The sequence below is a fragment of the Sylvia atricapilla genome, chromosome 15, assembly GCF_009819655.1.
Source record: "Sylvia atricapilla isolate bSylAtr1 chromosome 15, bSylAtr1.pri, whole genome shotgun sequence".
NCBI lineage: Eukaryota > Metazoa > Chordata > Aves > Passeriformes > Sylviidae > Sylvia > Sylvia atricapilla.
In genome coordinates, this window is record NC_089154.1 from 6,165,974 (window position 1) to 6,186,408 (window position 20,435).

Here is a 20,435-nt window from a genome sequence, read left to right on the forward strand (position 1 = left end):
CTGTAAAAGATGTTATGTGGATTTCAACGGAGAGGAGAGGGAAGAGGGAAGAGGGAAGAGGGAAGAGGAGGAGAAGTAGAAAGAAGAGGGAGAGGAAAGGGAAAGGGAAAGGGAAAGGGAAAGGGAAAGGGAAAGGGAAAGGGAAAGGGAAAGGGAAAGGGAAAGGGAAAGGCCTCTTCAGCCCATGGCCTCCAGCAGGGCCTGAGCTCAGAGCAGGATCCCAGGCACATTCCCAGGGATGTGCTGAGGAGCAGGAGCTGGGCCAGGGCTGGGCACAGGGAAGGCAGCGCCTGCGTGTGTGTCTGTGTCCCTTCGAGTCATTCCCATCCTGTAACTCCACGTTCCCCTTTGGAATTCCCTCGGGGAGATGTAACTGATGTCTCCAGAGCACTCTGAGATCCACTGAGAGCAGACAAGGAGAAGATGGTGCATGAATCATGCTGCTGGAGGGACTGGGAGGGGGCAGGAGCTTTTCTCCAAAGGCTGGGGCGCCTGTGCTGGATGCTCCACCAGGAACAGAGATCCAGCTCTGGCAGCAGTCTCAGCTCTGGCAGCCCCAGCAGGCTCTGAGCTGTGGTTCTGGCTCTGAACAGCCCAGCCCAGGCTCTGCTACCCACCCAACTCCCCTTAACTTGGGCACAGAAAACTCCAGCTATCCTCTCTCTGGCAGCCAGGGGCTGTGCATCATTCCCTGGGGATCCAGTGCCACGGGGGGCTGTGGTTACAGGGAGAGAGGCCCAGCTGAAGAACTTTTTGGAGTTGTTGTTGATGCCCTGAAGGTCTCAGAGAAGCCACAAGAGCTGGAGATGCTGGTGAGTATCTGGGATTCTCCTGGACCTTCCCTTCTGGAATGCTGGCTGGCAGCACTGGGATGCTGTGGGGACACTGGCATTGTCCTCCAGGCCACCCAGAGGAGCAGGGACAGCCTCTCACAGCTGGATCTGTGTCCTACCACTGCAAAAACCCTGGGAGAAGCTCCTCAGCTCAAGGCTGTGGGAGAGGCACTGAGGGAATTTGTGTCTCCTGCTGCCCCTCTCCTGGGTGAAGCCTCCTGTGCCTCTTCCTGCTCTGACATTCCTGTTGTTGATGCTCTCAGCTCCCTGGGATGCCTGTCCAGAGCAATTCCTCAGAAATTTCGGCTAATGCCAAGCCTTTCCAAGGCTGTGAGTCCTCCCCATCTTCCTCCCATCACTCTCTAGCCAAGGCAGCAATCCTGGCAGTGGGAAAACACAGGTTTATGCACCAGACCTGGGAGAAAATGGACACATCTGCCTGGAAAACAGAGGCCATCTGTGATAATTCCAGGACTGGTGGAGAGCCAGAACCTTGGAGGGTGGAGTCACCTCGGGCTGACCTGAACAAGGTCCCCCTTTTCTGTGTCCCCTCAGCCCCACGGAGCCCAGCCCCAAGGAGCCAGCAGGGGTTTTTGTTCCTGTGGAATTCCTGTGGAATTCCTGTGGAATTCTGTGTCTCTGCAGCACAGCCCACCCCTCCCCATCTCCCCAAATCCATCATCACACACGGCCACTCCTGCTCCCCGAGTTCCCGTCCCTGGGGCTCTCCAGGCTCTGGCAAAGGTGGAGTTGTTGTTTTTCTCCCCCAGCTGCTGTCAGACAATGCCAGAAAAGCTCTTCAGGAGCTCCAATTGAGGTAAGCCCAGGAATTACAGCACCAAGAGGAGATAAACTCCTGGACAGGGGCAAACTCAGCTCCTGCCCTTCAGGGCCCTGCTGGAATGAGGAGTTCTTCCTCTTTTCTTGGCACAGAGTCCCTGTGGGGGCACTTCCAAGCTTTTGAAGGCAGAGAGGAGTCTCCTGTAGAGGCTGCAGGGAATTAGTGTTCCATCCACGGATCAAGTGAGAGCAGAGGAGGGAAAACAACCCACATCTTTTGACAGGGAAGTTCCACATATTCTTGGCTGTTGGAGGGTGGGAATTGGGCTGGATTCCAGTTGTCCTCTCCACCAGGAAGAGCTGTGGCAGCTCAGCAGTGACTGCTGTGGTGATTCACTTCCAGCAGGAGCGTTTTAACCCAAACCTGGTGCAGAAAGGGTGAACTGGACTTTGGAAAGCTGGGAATGGGGAAAGGACTAAAGGAAAACCATCAAACAGCCTTTGGTTCCAAACCCAGCAGCCACCAGATGCAGAGCAAGGAAATGATCAGTGATGGATGAGTGGTGTAATTCATTATGGAGCCCTAATGAGCAGGAGCTCAGAAATGAGAGGAAAACACTTGAAGCAGGTTCTGAAAAGCTGTTCCACACCAAGAGATTAAAGGAGTTCACTGCTCTCCTGTTCACCAGACTGCAGGAGATTATTTTAGCTACCACTGCTCCAAAAGGGAGAAGTGCCATAAGAAAAATGCAAAATTACATCCAGTGAAAAAATGAACTCAGCTAATTCAGACTAAATCCACCAGATTTTTTTTCAGTAGGAAGAGTAAACACAAATGTATTCCATCCACAGGGGATGGCTGATTCCCTAACACTGAATCCTTAAAACAAGAATCAGGAGCTGGGGTTGTTTTTTTCTGAGACTGAAAGGACAATGGAGAAGGTGGGCAGAGAATGTGTCCATCTGAGATAATTCCCTGACCATTCTTTCTGTCTCTGTGGCCTCTCCTCACTATTTTCCTCTTCTCTATCTCATTTTTTTCCTCTTCTCCATCTGTTTTTTTTCCCACAGATCAGGTGGAGGAGAAGGTCTTGGACCTGGCAGAGAGAGGTTACCCCACAAAGAGCAGGGCAGGAACACTTGGAAAAGAGCAGCTCAAGCTCAGTCTAAAATCCCAAAAGAGCAGATTAATTCTGGGACAGTCTTGGATCAAAATCCCAATACAGAAAGGGTGAACTGGACTTTGGAAAACTGGGAAAGGACTAAAGGAATTATTTATATCCCCAAATTTGGGGATAATTGGTTCTCCAAGTGTTGCTCAAATTACTGAATAAATAACAAATCCAAAGCTGCTGAAAATCACCCCTCCAACAATGCAGTGACAGTTCCTTGTCATTGTCAGTCCATAAATGGGCATTCTCCACACACCAGACAAAGAATTTCCCCCCAAACCTGAATGAATAAACATTAAATTACCTTTTTTTTTTTTTATTTTTTGGTCACTTAGAAACCACATTTGATGAGGATTTTCCAGCTGTGGTTTTAGGATGTTAATTTAATTAGGGTAGGAACTCATGCCCTGCCTAGGAAACGAAAGCTGCAGCTTTATGAAGAGTGATGGCTGTCAGAGAGCTCTTCCTAAAATTCCCTTCTCATTTTCTGAGCTTCACTGGAGGCCAAAGTGGCATTTTTTTATCTGCTGGGAATATCCCTGGGGGTTTTCCCTCGACAAGAGACCTTGCTGGGAGTGCAAACTGCAAGAACACCCCAAGGAAACAAAAAAGCCTGGCCTGGAGCCACCCTATTGTCAGTGGTGGAGGGTGACAGAAAACAAGGAGGGAGAGAAAATATGGTCTGTGGTGACAATGATTTGTAAATTGAAAAACCAGACACAAATCCAAGGATTTCCAGCCCAGGGGTCAGGTTGGTAAATCCTTGCTTTAGCCTCAGCACAAAATCCTGAAGGAAATCTGGATGCCAAAGGGCAAATGCTGGGATTAGAGACATCTTCATGGCAATGATGAGGAGCAAAGCAAAGGGGTCTTTGCAAGGAAAAGAAATTCCCCGTTTTTCAGCTCTCTTGGAATAGATCATGGCTTGTTTTGCACTTAGGAACTGAGTCCCAGGGGTGTTTGGGGTAGTTCTATGTTTTCTGCTGATTCTCTTGTGGCCACTCATTCTCTGGAGGAGACTCCCACACTCCTTTGGCTGTTCCTGGGATCCAAAGAATTGGGAAGGGCAGGGATCTGAGTTCACTCCAAACACAGAACCATCAGCGCTCACACCAGCACACCCACAAACGAGCAGAACACACCTTAAAAGGGTAAAACAAAAAAAACCCCCAAAAAACTGAAACACCTGGAATTCTGATGGAGAACTGAAAGGCAGCAAAAAGTTTCTCTCCTTTTCTCAGATCCATAAAAAAACTCACACGAGCACACCCACTAATGAGCAGAACACACCTTAAAAAGGCAAAAATTTAAAAAAAAACCCCAAACACCTTGGAATTCTGATGGAGGACTGAAAGCCAGCAAAAAGCTTCTTTTCTCAGATCCAAAAAAAAGGGGTCCCAGGCAGTGAACACTTGGAGCATCCTATCAAATTCCCTAAGTCTGGAAGTGTCGTTTCTCTTGCAGCTCAGGAGAATTTGGTGACCCCAAATCAAGATTTTAACCCTCAGAAGCATCTCCCCAGTTTGCCTTTCCAAGTTTGCAGCACCTCTGTTGATAATTGTGGCTGTTCCTTCCTCCCAAATAAAACCCCTGAGCTGGAAGCTCCCAGTGCTTTCTCCAACATCCTCCTCTGTCCCTCCTGGTGTTTCCCAAACTTGCCAGTGAGCTCTGAGCTTTGTACAAGCTCTGCCTACAGGAATTTGCTCTCTGGGAACTCTTTTCCCATCATTTTGATTTCTCCCATCAAATACACTCCAGGATGAGCCTTGCAAAACCCTGGACAAAGCTGAGACCCTCCCCAGGTGGCTTCCAGAGGCCACAGACACGGAGCTGTCCCCAGGCCCCAAAGGCACTGCTGTTCCCAAGGGGAACCCCCTGGGCATGCAGGAATTTTGGGGGCTTACCTGGGGCAGGGCTTGCACCACTGTGTCCAGCAGAGCTCTCATGCCCGTGGCCATTTTCAGCAGCTTCAGCACTGAAATGAGGAGCAAATCCTGCTCAGCAGGGCTGGGGGACATGGCAGGGAGAGATCCAGGATGGAAATCGAGGTTCAGGGCCTTCAGAGAGGGTTTAAATCTCTCTTCCTGCTGAACATCCCACTGTCAGTGCCAAGGGGAATGGGTTCCCACTGCCAGAGGGCAGGGGAATGGGATATTGGGAAGGAATCCCTCCCTGGGAGGGTGGGCAGGGGCTGAAATAGAATTCCCAGAGAAGCTGTGGCTGTCCCTGGATCCCTGGAAATGTCCAAGGCCAGGCTGGACAGGGTTTGGAGCAGCTTGGGACAGTGGAAGGTGTCCCTGCCCATGGCAGGGGTGGGATGAAATGGGCATGAAGGTCAACCCAAACCATCCTGGAATTCCATGAACATGGACAAAAACCTACAAGAACTCCAACAGGCAGGGAAATGGGAGGCACCTCACCAGTGAAGAGCATCTTCCCAAGCCCTGACTGCCATCCCTTCCCACTCTGCTCTGGAGCAAGATAAAAACTCTGTGATCCCAGGCTGGAATCAGAATCCAACCTCAGATCCCACAGGAAAACCCCGTGGGACCCCTAGCTGCTCTCTGAGCTGCCACTTCGTGTTCCCCGCTGGAAATGAACCAGCAGGGCTGGGAGGACAAATGCCCAAAGCGTTTCCTGGGGTGGCTGGAGACTCCCAGACACACCTCTGGCAATCCTGAGCACCCTCATGATGCGGATGATGGTGGGGTTGATGGGCAGGGCAGCGTTCATCTCGATCTCCTCCAGCGTGATGCCCACAATCGACAGCAGAACTATGGCCAAGTCCAGCTGGTTCCACCTACAGAGAGTGAGCAAGGACACAAAAAATTCCTTCTTTTGTGTTCCTTTTGGATTATCCTCTTGGATAATCCAAGAGGAGGATTTGTGTTAATGTTTGTGTCAATAACAGGCACCAGCAAATCCCAAGTGCATCTCCTCATTCCCATCAGGGCCTGTGATTTTCAGGGGGTACAAAACCAGCTCAGAGCAGCTGGCACAGACATCCTGTGAGCCACAAAACCTGGGAAGTGACTGGGAAGTGTTTCTGACCTCGAAGCTGAGCTGGTCAGGCCTGGTGGGAAGGGAAATACTGGGGGAAAAGATGCATCTGGAATTCTGGGAGATTTCCCGGATCTCTCCTGCCCAGCAGTTCTTAGGAGTTTTACTTCTCACACTACAAAGTTTGCACCCACAGAGAGCAAGACCTGGGCTTTCCCCATGTCACCACAGTGCTGCTCTACATCTCCCCAGAATCTGGCTCTGGAACTGGGTCAGTCCAGCCCCAAATCCCAAATCCACAGTTTCAAAATTCTCTCACCTGTCCTTAAAAAACCTGCGGAAACCAAAGGCCACCAACTTCAGCAGCGCCTCGAACACAAAGACGATGGTGAACACGTAGTTGCAGTACTTGAGGGCTTCATCCAGGGACTGGAAAGAGAGATCCCAGTTAGGCCAGCCCAGTTACCCCTTCCTAGATCCCCACTGGCAGGGAGCAGGGTGGGGGAAGCACGGAAATATCAGGAATAAAGTCATAAAGGCTGGCAGAGCTCACTAAACCATGCAGCAGAACTCAAATAAAGGCTCAGCCCCTGAGTCAAACAAAACCCTCCGAAGCACTAAGATTAGTTTTGCTAAAAATGTCAGGTTCAAGCTCGACACACAAATTGTTCAGTCTGGGCCAGACAGGAAAAAAATTCTCCCCTTCCCCATCTCCTGAAGATTCCTTGGTGTGACCTTCCCAGCCCTGGGGAGAAGAAAAACCTCCATGGATCATTCCTTGATTCCAGCCCTCGAGACAAAGGCTTTGCTTCAAAAGCTCAGGAAAATAAATAAAACCTTGGAGATGGATTAAACTTTTCCTTGTTGAAAAATGGGACCTCTCCAGAGCTGGGCAAAGCGTGTCCATATTTGGTGCAACGTTCCCGCTCTCCACGGAGCCGCTCTCGGAAGTCAGGAATCCACAGTGTTTATACTTGAGGATGATGAGTGTTTATAAGGGATTTCATTGGAGCTAGGGGCCAACAATAGCAAAGGAATCTTGTGGGGCCTTAAAATAGACAGTTGGGGAGCGGGGGAAGCAGCTCTTGGGGTGGGGGACAAGAGGGAGGGAAGGGGAATTTAGTTCAGTGTAGCACAGGACTCTGAATTTCCAGTAAAAAATGGGAATCGAGAGCATCAAGCAAGATAAAATTGGAAATAAATGCAACAGAGGAGGCTGCAGGAAACCCCAGGGCACAGGAAAGCTCTTTTTGTCCCCTCTGTGTGATGCCTGGCTTTGCTGACCCCACACACAGCGAGGTCACCAGGGCATGGCCATGCCCTGGTTTTTGGGAATGAGAGCTGGAAGTTTCTCAGGTGTTGGCAACAATCCCTGTTTTTGTTCCAGTACCTAAAATAAAATGGCAGCTCAAAAAACACGAGACAATTCCCTGTTCCAGCCAAAGGCTGAGCCTGACTTCTCCCATTGTTTGTGACCATTTGCATTTGGATTTACAACTCCGTGTTAAGTCAGTGTAAACCAAGCATAAATAAAACCTAATCTGGATAAACAACATTTCCACGGGAAACAAAGGAATTACCCTGGTGTAAAACACACACACACACAGAGTTACCCCCTGGCTCAGCATCCAGGAGGCATTTGCAGGTCACCACAGAATGCTGGAAAAGTAAATGCTGAGCCAGAGCTTCATAAATGATAACGAAATGGAAAATCTATAGATAAAAAATTTATAAATTTCTATAAATTTCACTTATCAGCCTCTGTGATTTATGCCAAAGGTGTTCTGAGGGGAGAATGATTTTAAAAATGCATTAAAAAAGGGAGGATTGTGCTTTTAAATTGCTTTGTCCGGAATTCATTGAGGAAGAGAAATGCTCTGCACGCCGTTACTCCGAGTTTATATCTGTTAATGGAATGTTCTAAAACTCCAGACTGTTTTCCAGTGTGAGGCTCAGTCAGGTTTGGGATCAGGGCAGGAAATATTTGGCTTGGTGTTTTCCTGGTAAAAGCTCAATTCACTCTCCATTAGCTGGGTTTTTTTTTACCCAAAGCAGGGAAATCCTGAGGCAGTGAGTCCCAAATGGCAGAGCTGGATCAGAATGCTGAGGCTCCCTCAAGAACTGATGATGACTTTTGGGACTTTTACCTAAAAATGGTGGCCAGACAAAATTAAGGGGATAAAAAGGGGTTATATTTATTGACGAGCCTTCAGGTACTTTTAGGGCTGATGAAGTCCTCCAGGGGCTACACCCAAAAATGGATGATGGGTCATAGATTTTCCCAATTTTATCAGTTTGGTCTATTTGCATATCAGGGGCAAATCTTCCAATTACAGCCTCAGGCAATGAACTCCTTTACCCCAAATTTGCTGCCCCCAACTCACTGTTATTTATATCTCTCATGGCCTGAGGCAGTGAGGTGTCCTTGATCCCCAGGCCTGGAGAGGAATTGTGTCTGACCAGAACGGAGAGGCAGCAGCTCACACTGTGTGTGGAGCCTAGAGTTACACACTAAAGAGTCACAGGATTACAAATATATAAAAACCACAAAAGCTAAACCCCTCAGGCATCACTGGGAAGGGCCCCAAGGGGGGCAGCTCCTACCTTGGGCTGGTTGTAGTGCTCCATGGACATGGTGATGACGTTGACGCCGATGATGAAGGTGATGAAGAGGTCGAGGTAGTGGCTGGTGCACAGGCTGTGGATGGATCTCCTGGCCGGGGAGTAGTCGGCGTAGTAGGGCCGGCGCTGGGCTTCTGTGGGGACACAGGGGACAGCTGTGAGCCAGCGGCCCCAGGGTGAAGGTCACCTCCCACCTGGACACGGCGGGGAGAACGGACTTGGACAAACCGTGGGAAGTGGCTGAGAGATTCCTGAGTGACCCCTGAGTGACTCCTGATCCCTGAGTGACCCCTGTGTGATTCCTGATGCCTGAGTGATTCCTGAGTGACCCAAGTGACTCCTGAGTGACCCCTGAGTGATCCCTGAGTGATTCCTGAGATCCCTGAGTGACCTCTGAGTGATCCCTGAGTGATTCTTGAGTGACCCGAGTGACCCCTGAGTAATTCCCGAGTGATTCCTGACCCCTGAGTGACCCCTAAATGATCCCTGAGTGATTGCTGTGTGATTCCTGTGTAACCCCTGAGTGATCCCTGTGTAATTCCTGAGTGATTCTGCCCTCCCACGCCAGCGCCAGTTAGGTTTTTTGGGATCAGCAGACTGGTGCCAGCCAGGTCCTTCCCTTGTCCCACAATCTCCCCACGGAATGGGAAGCAGGCAGGGGCAGGAGCAGGATGGACACGGGACCCAAAGCCGAGGGAAAAGCTTCAAACCCAGCCAAGCTTCAGCTGCAGGTGAGGGCAAAGCTTAGGGCAGGACTCGTCTTCCCCCAATCCTGCAGGTGCCAGGAATATTCCAGGTGGGAGAAGAGCACGCCCCGAGCTCCAGGAGGTTTTTTGGGGGCGTTTGGAAGGCCTAAGGAAAAGCAGCAGGGCATTCCTGAGGGATGGGAGCACACAGGACACAGCCACAAAGCACCTGGCTCTGCCAGGGGACGAGCAGCACAAGCTCCTCTGGAAAAAGAAATAGAAATTTATACGGATAGAAGATAGAATTAAACAATACATCTAGGGCTCAGGGCACGGCTGCATCTAAAACCATTCATGTAAATTTTATATCTCTGCCTCTGGTCGTGATTCCTGCTTTTTTTTTTTTTCTCTTTGAAACATGGAAATTTCTGCCTCTGACCAAGCTCCTGGGAGTGTTCCAAGGAGAGTGTTTGGACCCCAGGGCTGCATTTGTGTCCCTCTCCAGTGGAACTGTGACCACAGGGGTGGCTCTGGGCACTGCACAGAGTCAAATTCCTCTCCAGCTTCAGCAATGTAAATACTCCCAGTTTACCCGAGGCCCAGGCAGCCTTACTGTGGATTTTACAAGTGGGAAGAGACACTGAGGTCACCCCGAGTCAGAGCAGGGCTGTTCTTCAGAGAGAGGGGGTTTTGCAAATATTTCAACCAGTTCAGCTTTTAAATGCATGAAGAGCTCAGAAAAAGCTGCTTCACATTGAAAATAAGGAGGGAAATCAGTTCAGAAGGACTCAGTGCCCTCCTGAAATCCTGAAATCCATCTCCCACTCCTCTCATCCTGATAATACCTTTCAGATGGAAGGACTCTTGAAATGTGGGAGTTTTTTTTTTTTTTTTTTTTTTTTTTTTTTTTTTGTGCAACTGTTGCCAGATCAGAATCCAAAACCTTAAAATTAATTGGATAAAGTTAAACAGAATTTGCAGCTTTCCTTCAACTGTATTTTTTTTTCCTAGTAGTTAAAAGTACAGTGGAGGCATTTGAAAAACATTTCCTTCTGACCAGGGTCACCAAAGCTTTTTTTTTTCCTGCTAAGGGGTGTGGAAAAACAAGATGAAAGCAACCAGAGTTGCTCTTGAATATATTTTTTTTCCTGTTGCTTTCATGTGCCTTAATCCTACGAGTCATCTTGGGCTGCTGGGCTGTCCCTGCTGCTGAGCTCAGCCTGCCTGAAAAATAATAATAAAAACATTGCAGTATAATATTTATTTCAGCCTGGACGATGTGCTTTCATGTGTTTTCAGGATTACAACATCCTTGTGATTTTTTTTATATATATTTTTTAGGGAAATGTCTTCTTGGGAGTGCAAATAACTCCTTGGGAGGTCTGAGAATACCTTTAATAGTTAAATGTTATATTAAGGGGCAATTTATTCATGGTGACTGGCTGATTAATGGGTTCCAGGCCATGAGCAGGGATGGGTTGGCAGCACAGGAGGAAAAGAGGTTGCAGGTGGTTTTAACCACCTCTCACCTGCCCAAAAGGCTGATTTATTGACTATTCAGCAAAATGAATGTTCAGGTGTTTATTCTGTTTTATCAAGCAATTACAGAAGGAGAAGCACAAGAAGACATTTTCCACTGTCAGGCACTGAGCTGAAAACCTCCCAAATTCCCTGACAGCTCCTTCTGTCCATGGGCTGGAGAGGGAGAAAAAACCAAGGAGGAAGCAGCCAGCCCCAAAGGTGGGTCTGTCCTGCAGCACAGAGGGGTCTCACAGGTCTCTCTCTCAGCACTGCCCAGGCCTGCCCAAATTCTGCTGGGAAAACTTTACCCCAGGGAGCTCTAGGAGGATCCTGGCTCCTTTGGGATCTACACACAACCCAAAGCCACAACGAGGGATGGGAAAGGAATTCCCACAGAGAGAAAACACCTGAGGACAGGGAGGGAGGGGACAGAGGTGATAGAGGTGACAATAACCACATGCAGCAGGGACATGCTCAGGGGGACCCCATGCAGTGTCCACTCCAGGAGATGCTGCCCATGCCAGGCTGGCAGAGAGAGCTGGGATATGCCCAGAGGGAGCCAGGATGTGCCCAAGGAGCTGGGACGTGCCCAGACATGTGCCCAGAGGGAGCTGGGATTGCCCAAGGATATGCCCGAGGAGCCAGGGCTGGATCAGTGATCCCAGGAAGGCAGAGGGGTTGGTTGCAGCATGGTGGGAGCAGAGGGAGAGGAGCCCCACACAGCTTTGGAAGGACAGAGGCGGCGTTCCAGAGCTCCAGAGCCTCAGCTCTGGTCGTTCCCAACCCCTTCAGGAAGTTTCATTTCTGCTGACAGCACAGCAAAGAGCTCTGGGCTCCTCTCAGTTCACATTCTTAACTCCTGGAGGGAATGGGAAGTGCCCAAATCGTGTTGAGGGTTCACTCAACACACCCTGACTGCTGCTGGCACAACCAGAGCTGTGGGATCTGTGGGAGAACCAGGAGGAAGAGGAGGAGGAGGATGCTGCTCCATGGGATGTGGGCACAGCAACCAGGGGACACCAGATCCATCATCAATCCCAGCAGGCAGAACACAGCCTGGGCCTTGGGTTCTCTGGGGAAATGGATTTTGGGATGAGACTCCTGGCAGCCAGTTGGCAGATTTCTGGGAATGGTTTGGGTTGGAGGAGACCTTCTATCCCATCCAGTGCCACCCCTGCCGTGGGCAGGGACACTTTCCACTGTCCCAGGCTGCTCCAAGCCTCATCCAGCCTGGCCTTGGACACTTCCAGGGATCCAGGGGCAGTCACAGCTTCTCTGGGAATTCTATTTCAGCCCCTGCCCACCCTCCCAGGGAGGAATTCCTTCCCAATATCCCATAACCCTGCCCTCTGGCAGTGGGAATCCATTCCCCTTGTCCTGGCACTCCGTGCTCTATAAATGCTCTCTCCATCAAACAGAGTTTCCCTTCAGCTGCTGGTTTGAACTGGTGGAAATGCAGGAAGGGAAAAAGAAAAAGAAACCATCAAACAGATGAAAAAAGGGGAAAATCCCAGCCTTTCCACCCCCTGCTTTTAGATGCTGGCTAACACTTGAATCTCACCTCTCTGCAGAGTATTTCAACTTTGCTTGTGGTTCTGCTGACATGGAAATTAATGAAGCCCCGTTCCCTGGCTTAAAAGCATTTCTAGCTGGCATTACAATTCCCAGCTCCAGCTCCTCCATTACAACGCTCTGCATGAAACATTAGAAAGCCCTAATGGGGTTATTCATGCCTGGAACAGAGCAGCTCTGTACCTGCAGCTGCCTGGAAAAAAAAAAAAACAAACAACCAACCAAGCAGCAGGGTTTGAGAATTCCCTGCTTGGAAACTCTGAACACTCAGGGATACAGCACCCAAAGAATTGTAGCTTCAGCTCAAGAGATTCTGCTGGATACAGAGAAGGTCGTGGCACTGAGAGGATGTTTAAATTGAAATATCACCATGTGCCACCCTCTAGAGAAAGATTTCCAGTCCCTGCTTTGAAAGGCACCTCTGCTGGGGCTTAAAATTTGCCTCGTCCTCCCACAGTTCCCAGCTCTGGTGGGAAAGGCCTCGGAGGAACAGATTTGTGGCCACTCTCCTCTCACAGAGCTGAAATCAGGAAAAAGTTTTTCTGACTTCTCAGTTTTTGGGGTCTTCTCTAAGGGACACCCTGAAAGGCACACTGCTCCCAGCTGGAGCTGTGATTTCCAGCTTTTGCTGCTCTGCTTTCAGCCCCCAGTGTCACCCAGACCCTCTGGCAGCCTTTGAAGTCCAGAGCTGACCTGGCAGGGCAGATGCAGGAGGGCTGGATTTGGCCCTGGATCCCAGAGGCAGAGGAGATCAAGCTGATCCACGTGTTTTTAATCAAAACCTTCAATCTGGGGAGCCTGGTTTGGGTCTGTGTCTTCTGAGAAGCTCATTAAGAGGCTGAGAGCTGCAGGATTGTTAAATTACACTTGGATATAATGGATGAAGCAGGGACAGCATCAGGAAAAAATATTCTGGTTTATCTTGAATTTTTTTTTTCTTCTTCGCATAAAAAAGTTCACTGAGCAGTTCTGCCTTTAAAACCACATCAAATGCATTTTCTCCGTGTCCTCACCCCCTGCCCTCTGCTCTCCTTGAGCAGAGTGAACCTGCTGCCAATCCCTTCAGCGAAGTGGCCCTCAGATGATGGGAAAGAAGAAATGTTTTGGAGAGATCTGAGGTGGTGACAGCAGGGAACTGGGCTCAGAGGGACCTTTCTGCTGAAAAATCACCCCAGAGCAGGTGGAGACTCCCCACCCCACCTGCTGCAGGGCTGTGTTCTCCATGGAGCAATCCCCAAATCCTGGATCCAGCCTGGGATTGGCACCCAGGTGAGGTTTAACCCATTCCCAGCCCCAAGCCCAGCCTGCCACAGCTCCGTGGTGCATTTCTGAGCAGGCAGGGACAGATCCCCCAGCCCTCAGCCCCCAGGGGACATCATAGACAGGGGACAGCACACGCAGACAAGGTGCCAGGCAGCCAGAGAGCCCAGAGGGTGCATTTGTGGCCTGGATTTTCCGCCTGTTAAAACACAAATTCTTCCTCTCCTGGGAGATGCTGACTGAGTTAAAAGCAGGGATCTCTGTCAGCATTCCCACACTCCTCCCTGCTCTCCCTGGGGTGACCAGGCTCTCTTCTGCTGCCCCACAGGGGTGACACGGAGTGCTGGGACACATGGAAGCAGTGGGAGGGACACATGGAAGCAGAGGAAGCTGCCAGCTGCTGTCACCATGCAGACCCCACAGCTCCACGAGCACACACACAGTCACAGCTCACATCTTTCTGAGTCTGCCACGGGTTTGTTTTTTTTTTTTTTTTCATCAAATCCATCATCACTTAAATGACCCAGGAGGCTCAAACTCCTCCCAATCGAAACAACAACAAAAAACCATAACCCCTTGAAAAGGAAGCAGCAAATTCCCAAATGTGTGTCAGATATTTGGGTTCGCCTCGTTAACAGCTCCAGTTTGGATGCTGAGCTGTCCTTGCAGGAAGAGCCAGAGAGTTTCAGGGAACCTTCTGGAAGCCCAGCACATGGCCAAATGTTTCACTTCTCAGCTGCTCCACTGACTTGATCCCCTTCCAGAAATCTGTCCTCCTCCCTGTGTGCTCTCCATGAAATGTCACAACCCTCATCTGTGCAATGGCTGCTCTGAAATAGCTCCTTGGAGGTGGTGGATGAGGAGGGACAATGTCACAGTGTCCATCACTCTGACAGGGACTGGCTCTTTCTGGTGTCTGAGCTGCGGAGTCACAGCCAGGCTTTAATAAGATTTATTTCCTAATCAGGAGCTGAGCTGTGCCTCCATCCCTGTGCTCCTGTTTTCTCTAAGGATGCTTAAAATTGCTTTTTTTTTTTCTTTTTCTTTTTTTTTTTTATTTCATCTAAACTTTGAGTTTATCTGAATGTCATTTAGGTCAGCACATTGGGGTAGAAGCTGCACAAGGAGAACCCCTGGGACCCTAAACCTGATTCTCCTCCCTGTGCTGGAAATGCTGCCTTCAGTATTTCCACCCTCAGACTGCCAAAGCAAAATGGGAAAAGGGGAAGGAAATTGCATTTGAACTCTTGGAAATCTCTGGAGAGAATCAGTGTCTGAGCTGGATTTCATTTTGAGCCGGGCACTGAGCTCACAACGGGCTTAAATCAAAAGGGCTCAGCCCTCCCTGTGGTGTCATTAAGGTCCCACGGGGACAACAGTGCCACCCTTTAGTGCCGAGGTGTCCCCTGGCTCTGGGGAGAAGCAGGAGAGGGGCTCTGAGGGACACAGTTCCTGCCTCAGGCCTGGAGGGATGCAGGGAATGGGGTGGAAAAAATCTCAGCACAGCCTGTGCCTGCCGTGTCCTTGGAGCTGGGCTGCTTTTCCAGCAGGAAATGGACACCTATGGCCTGATGTGTTGGACACAACCGATTTGTCATAATATTTGGTTGTTCCAGGAGATGACACGGCCAGGCAGAGTCACAGCAAACAGAGTCACAGAAGCTCGGCCTTACCCCTAAGCTCAGCTTTGACCTCAGTGGCTAAGCCAGGTTTGCTCACTCCTCAAAGATGCCCAGCAGGCTTTCCCTGCTCACTGAAACTTTTTGGGAAGCTGGGGCTGCTTTCCTGGCAGTTTTCCTGGGAATACCCTCCCAGGTGCAACCTGCCTAGGGAAGGTGAGAATGAACAGGTTTGGGGCAGAAAAGGAGCAACAGGCTCAGGTGCTTTTGGGGTTTGATGGTCCCTATTAGACTCACTGAGAAGGAAATTCTGGCTAAAGGCCTTTTTTGGCTAATGGCCCTGCCCCTGGCCAGTGTTCCAAGGACAAAAGGAGTCCCAGGACTGAGTCTCAGCCTGGAATGGGAGCAGCATCTCTTGTCACGGACATCTTCCCGAGAGGAATTCTCCCGGCTGTCCCCAGCCCGTGGCTCTGGCCATGCCCCCATGCAGTGTCTGTGGCATGCGGGGCCCATGCTCCGGGACTCCCAAACTGCATCAGCACCATTTGAGCTGAGCAAAGGATTCCCAAACCGAACCCCGGTGCCATCCTGGGATGCGAGGCGGCGCGTTAAGGCACGGGGGAGCCTCGGAGGGGCCTCCAGGCACAGGGGAAGCACTGAAGCTGTTCACCCCTGCGTCCCACAGCGTGGCCTTGCAGAGAGGACTCTGCTGGAGGAGCTTTTTTCTCCCCAGCCAGGTGAACAGGTGACTCTTCCCACCAGGACAATCCCAAGGCGTCACCAGCCCGGAGCCTTAAGGCACTGCCAAAGAGGTAAAGAAGCGACAAAACCTCCTGAACACCACCAACAAAAAACCAACCAACCAAAAAAAAACAACCCGAAGAAAACCCCACCAAACCCAAAAGGAAATCTCGCTTTGGGAGCAGGCAGGGCTCAGAAAGATTTTGGTTTGTAAGGCACTCTACCGACCAGACAGGTACATCTCCTTACTCCTGCGCTTTTTCTCCAGGCGGCGCAGCCGCTTCTCCTCCCGGCGCCGCGCCTCCTCCGCCTCCTGGTGCTGCCGGCACTTGTGGAAGTTCTCCACCACCACCCCCACGAACATGTTGAGCACGAAGAAGCTGACGATGAGCAGGAAGGAGATGAAGTAGAGCAGCATCCAAGGGTTGTGGTTCTGGATGGGCTGGGAGGAGGGGAAAAACGAGGGAGAAGCGGCACAGACCGGGTGGGTTAAATCAGATTTTTGGAGCAACAAGTTGCGTGGGGAGGAGGAGGAGAGGTTTTTCCCCAAGTGTTTTCCTCTCGTTTGCCTTCTCACTGACTAAAATTTTACTGTTTGGTGCAAAACCCACCCAAAACCGCCTCACAGGGTTTAATTATTTTGGCATTTATTTCACACAGCTTCGGATAAATCTCAGTGGATGAGCATCATCCCACCAGCAAGATTGTTTCAGCTAAAGATAGGCTCCAGATTTTTAATTTTTCAGATGTGGGCTCCTGCTTAATGTCTCTCAGTTGTTACCAGATCTTCAGAAGTGGGAGGAATGAAGTCCAAAGCGTTACTGTGGCTCTGGGTGGGTCCTACTCACGCGAGACTCGACTTCCCACGGAAAATGCCACGAGACTCGCAAACTGAACGCCTTTTCCACAACATTCCCGGTGGTTTCCCATCCTCAGGCACCCTCATTCCAATTCAATCTACATCCTCTGATGTAGGGCACATCACAGCTTGCCCTACCATGGGAAGCAGCCATGGAAAAGCAACTCCAAAAAAACGGAAAATTGGCAGCTCAATGAGCAACTGGGACCTGAAGGAGGTTCCACAGCTCTGCTCCTTCCTGGGATTTCAAAAACCCTGGAATGCCCAGGCCTGGGAGGAGAGAGGAGCCCAGCTGGGCTCTGCAGGTACCTGCTGGTCGATGCCCACGGCGTCCAGCCCGTCGTACATGATGTTCACCCAGCCGTCCTTGGAGGAGAGGACAAACAGGGACATCAGGGCCTGGAAAAGGGACAGGAGAGCTTGGTCTTGCCTTGCAGTCCCCAGAAAAGGGACTCTCAACTCCTCCCGTGGCCTGGTCTGATTTCCAGCCACTATAGAGCAGCTTATTTTCTTTATTTGCACACAGAACAGCCAGAAATCAAGAGAATAAAAGGGGCAGTTGAGGGGTTGCATCCCAAAGCTGTGGCTTTAGGACAGCCCTCCTAAAACCAAGGAATTGTACAAGTGCAGCGAGAGACCAGGAGTTGATCTGATCCATTTTTACACATTTAGGGTGAAAGACAGAGATTTCCAGATCAAGCCATAGCACGACCAAGGACGGAAAAGGCCTTGAAATCACCGAGTGCAAACATCAACCCGCTGATAGATGACTGCAACATCAATTTTGGAAACTTCCCATGATGGAGGCTCCACAGCCTCCTGAAGCCACACACCTCTAGTGCTCATGCAGGAAAAGCTGGCACAGAAAATCCCTGCAGGGAGGACTTTACCTGGCCCAAATTGTCGAAGTTGTATTTCCTCCGAACCCATTTGTAGTGAGCGTTGGTGCAGTCAGCCTTCGTGGTGATGTTTTTGACATCAGGACCATCACAGTAGTAGAACTTGCCTTTAAAAAGCTGCATTGGAGAAGACAAATTTAAAAAAACAATAAAAAAGAACAAAAATTAAGCAGCTTTGAGAAGTCTGTTCTCTGATTTATCTTTCATTCCTTCAGCAGAGTTCATCAGGGAGGTCTGTCTGTTCTCCTAATCCTGAGATCCTTTCTGGGAGCAGCTGCCAGCCCCACCCTGGATCATTTCTTCTAAAGCCTGGCTCTTCCTCCCAAACTGAAACCTTCCTTTGGAGGCATTTCAGCTCATTATTTCCACCCCAACCCCAGCTGGTGAGAAAAGCAGCTTGTCTTTTGCAGCAGTCCCTGACAGGGGAGGGAAATACTCTACCTGGACCCCTAAAATCCCAAAGATAATGAAGAAAGCACAGCAGATGAGAACAATATTCCCAATAGGCCTCAAGGAGGAGATCAAGGTTTCCACCACCAGCTTCAGACCTGGGGCTCTGCTGATGACTCTAGGGAAAATAAAAAGACAAGACAACGAAACTTTTAATTTTTATGCTTGTCCTGTTATCACTCAGCTGTTTCTCCCCTGCACTGCCCTCCTCTACCTGCAGGCAGGGATTTCCTCAGAGAACCAGAACATTCCCAAGCACATCAGCTGGAACTCAAGCAGTGTCAGCTGGGCAGAGCGAGGAGGGGAGGATATCACAGAGTTCGCTCTGTGGGGTGTTTGTACCTCACTCCAGGAGTGTGATCCCTCTGAGGGCTCTGATCCCAGCACAGGGACACAGGCAAGGCTTTCCTTTCTCTCCCAACACATGAGCAGCTTCCCAGTGGGCCTGCAGAGCACATCTGCTGCCCTTTCTGCAGTAGTGGCCATGACACCTTTCCAATTTGTTTCCTAATTAGTTCCTGGACTGGCTCTTAGCTAACAGGAGCCTGTGGTCAACAGCTCCACAGCCAAAGGGTCAATCCTGTTGGGAAGCAGATTCCAGGTGTGCTCTGAGGCAGATTTTGGGTGTTAGGAAGAGCAGGAGTGTTTCTTTCCTGGAGGAGAGCCTGGGGAATGGCCTTCCCTAAAAAACATCCAATTTGTTTTGAGGATGGGCTTGTGGAGGGTGAGCCCTTACTAGGGAGCTGCAGCTCACACGGATAATGACACCTTGTGCCTGCCAAGCCCAGAGAAAAGAGTTTTGTGCTGCAGCAGTTCCACAGGGTCTTGTTTGAGAGAAGTCACGTGGAGACTGAACTGCACCTCCAAAGTGTTAGGAATGGTCCCTGGAGCCATCCCGTGCTCACTGAGGCCATGGTGAGAGGTGATGAATTCCTTTCTATTCATAGGATCTGGCCTAGTTATTCTCAACGACCAGTTCCCTCCTTCCCCCTTTCCCTTTCCTCATGAACTGCCCGTGCCCTGGATTCTGTCCCCACTTCTGTTGGTCACACAGGGTGACTTGTCCAGGGTGTCCTGGGGAGCCAGCACTGCCAGGGGACCCTGGTGCCACCAGCAGAACAGTGAGAAGCCAGAAACACTGATTTCCTTGTCACTAAGGTGACACAGAGCACAAAGAGCTGCTGTTCTCATAGTCTAAAAGATTCCCTGCTCCTATCACTCTCACAAGCACGGCTTTGTCCCAGAAAGTTTCCAGGTTTTTGGAGGTGACTGTCTCATTCTCCTGAAACTTCAGTAAAAAAAGGCTCCTGTTTCTTGCCAAGCAGGATGAAGCCAGAACAGGAGCTGATCCAAATCCCTCCCCCACTCAAGCATTATCCCTCTTTATTGATAATCACAACCAAAATACAAATTATCTTTACTCCTGTTCTCAAATAGTGGAAGCTCTGCCCTCCTGTGCCTCTCTGGGGGAGGAGCTGCTTTGCAGGGATGTTTGGCAGGGTCAGGAGAACAGGGAAGGATTCTGGAGCTTATCAAATCCTCAGAAGGATGCTGGAGTTTATCAAATCCTCAGAAAGATCCTGGAGCTTATCAAATCCTTTGAAGGATACTGGAGCTTCCCAAATCCCCATCAGCACCTGTTCAACTGCAAATCCCCCTTTGCTGGGGAACACCTGGGAGGTTGTGCAGTGGAAGAAGGAGCCAGAGAGATTTGGGAAGGGCTGATAAAACTGCAGTGTGGAGGAGGCTCTGACTCTGTCTGGATTATGACAACACCTCTCACTCCAAACGCGAGCCGAGCGTCTCTGAGCTGGAGAAGATGGATTGGAATTCATTTCACTGCTTCCAAACAGCTTCTCACCGAGTTTAGAGGTCCCCAAAGATGTCTCTACCCGTGTTGTATTTCAGTTTTTTCGTGTTATTAAGCAAGACCTTGTGCATTTCCCAAACTCTGATTTATCAGTGCATACCGGAGAGGTCTCAGGGTCCGCAGGAGCCTCAGCACACGAAGGACTCCCAGGATTTTGGCTCCTCCTGCTGATGCCATGGACACAATGATGTCAATGATGGACACAAAGACCAGGACTCCATCCAGGACGTTCCAGCTGCTCTGCAGGTACGTGTTCTCCCCAGAGAAAAAGCCAAGAGCTACCACCTGCAGCCAGGAGAAGGGAGACATTGAAATCTTCACCCAGATCGTAACTCTGGCGTGGTCTGGTCTTTGCCAGAATCTGCTCTGGGCCATGGGATGAGGCTCTAATTACCTTAACCATCATTTCAGCCACGAAGATGGCAGTGAAGATGTAATTAGAGACACTTAGGAATATCCTTTCCTAGAAAACACAGAACAACAAAGAGAGACAAGTTCAAACCCACCATTTCTCTTGCAGGGTCTGGTCCTGAGGAGACGAGGACCTGGGT

At 50.1% G+C, this 20,435-nt stretch overlaps 1 protein-coding gene across 1 annotated transcript in view; it reads right to left on the reverse strand.

Moving 5' to 3' along the window:
• The window catches only part of CACNA1H (calcium voltage-gated channel subunit alpha1 H), a 108,787-nt gene that overhangs the window by 15,565 nt on the left and 72,787 nt on the right, over positions 1-20,435 (reverse strand). Inside the window, exons 18-27 of the mRNA XM_066329904.1 lie at positions 20,279-20,347; positions 19,985-20,169; positions 18,006-18,132; positions 17,556-17,681; positions 16,975-17,064; positions 16,056-16,248; positions 8,390-8,541; positions 6,105-6,214; positions 5,452-5,585; positions 4,690-4,760 (exon numbers count right to left, since the gene is read on the reverse strand). Of these exons, the coding sequence (XP_066186001.1) occupies positions 4,690-4,760; positions 5,452-5,585; positions 6,105-6,214; positions 8,390-8,541; positions 16,056-16,248; positions 16,975-17,064; positions 17,556-17,681; positions 18,006-18,132; positions 19,985-20,169; positions 20,279-20,347 (1,257 nt within the window). The remainder of the gene's footprint in view (positions 1-4,689; positions 4,761-5,451; positions 5,586-6,104; positions 6,215-8,389; positions 8,542-16,055; positions 16,249-16,974; positions 17,065-17,555; positions 17,682-18,005; positions 18,133-19,984; positions 20,170-20,278; positions 20,348-20,435) is intronic.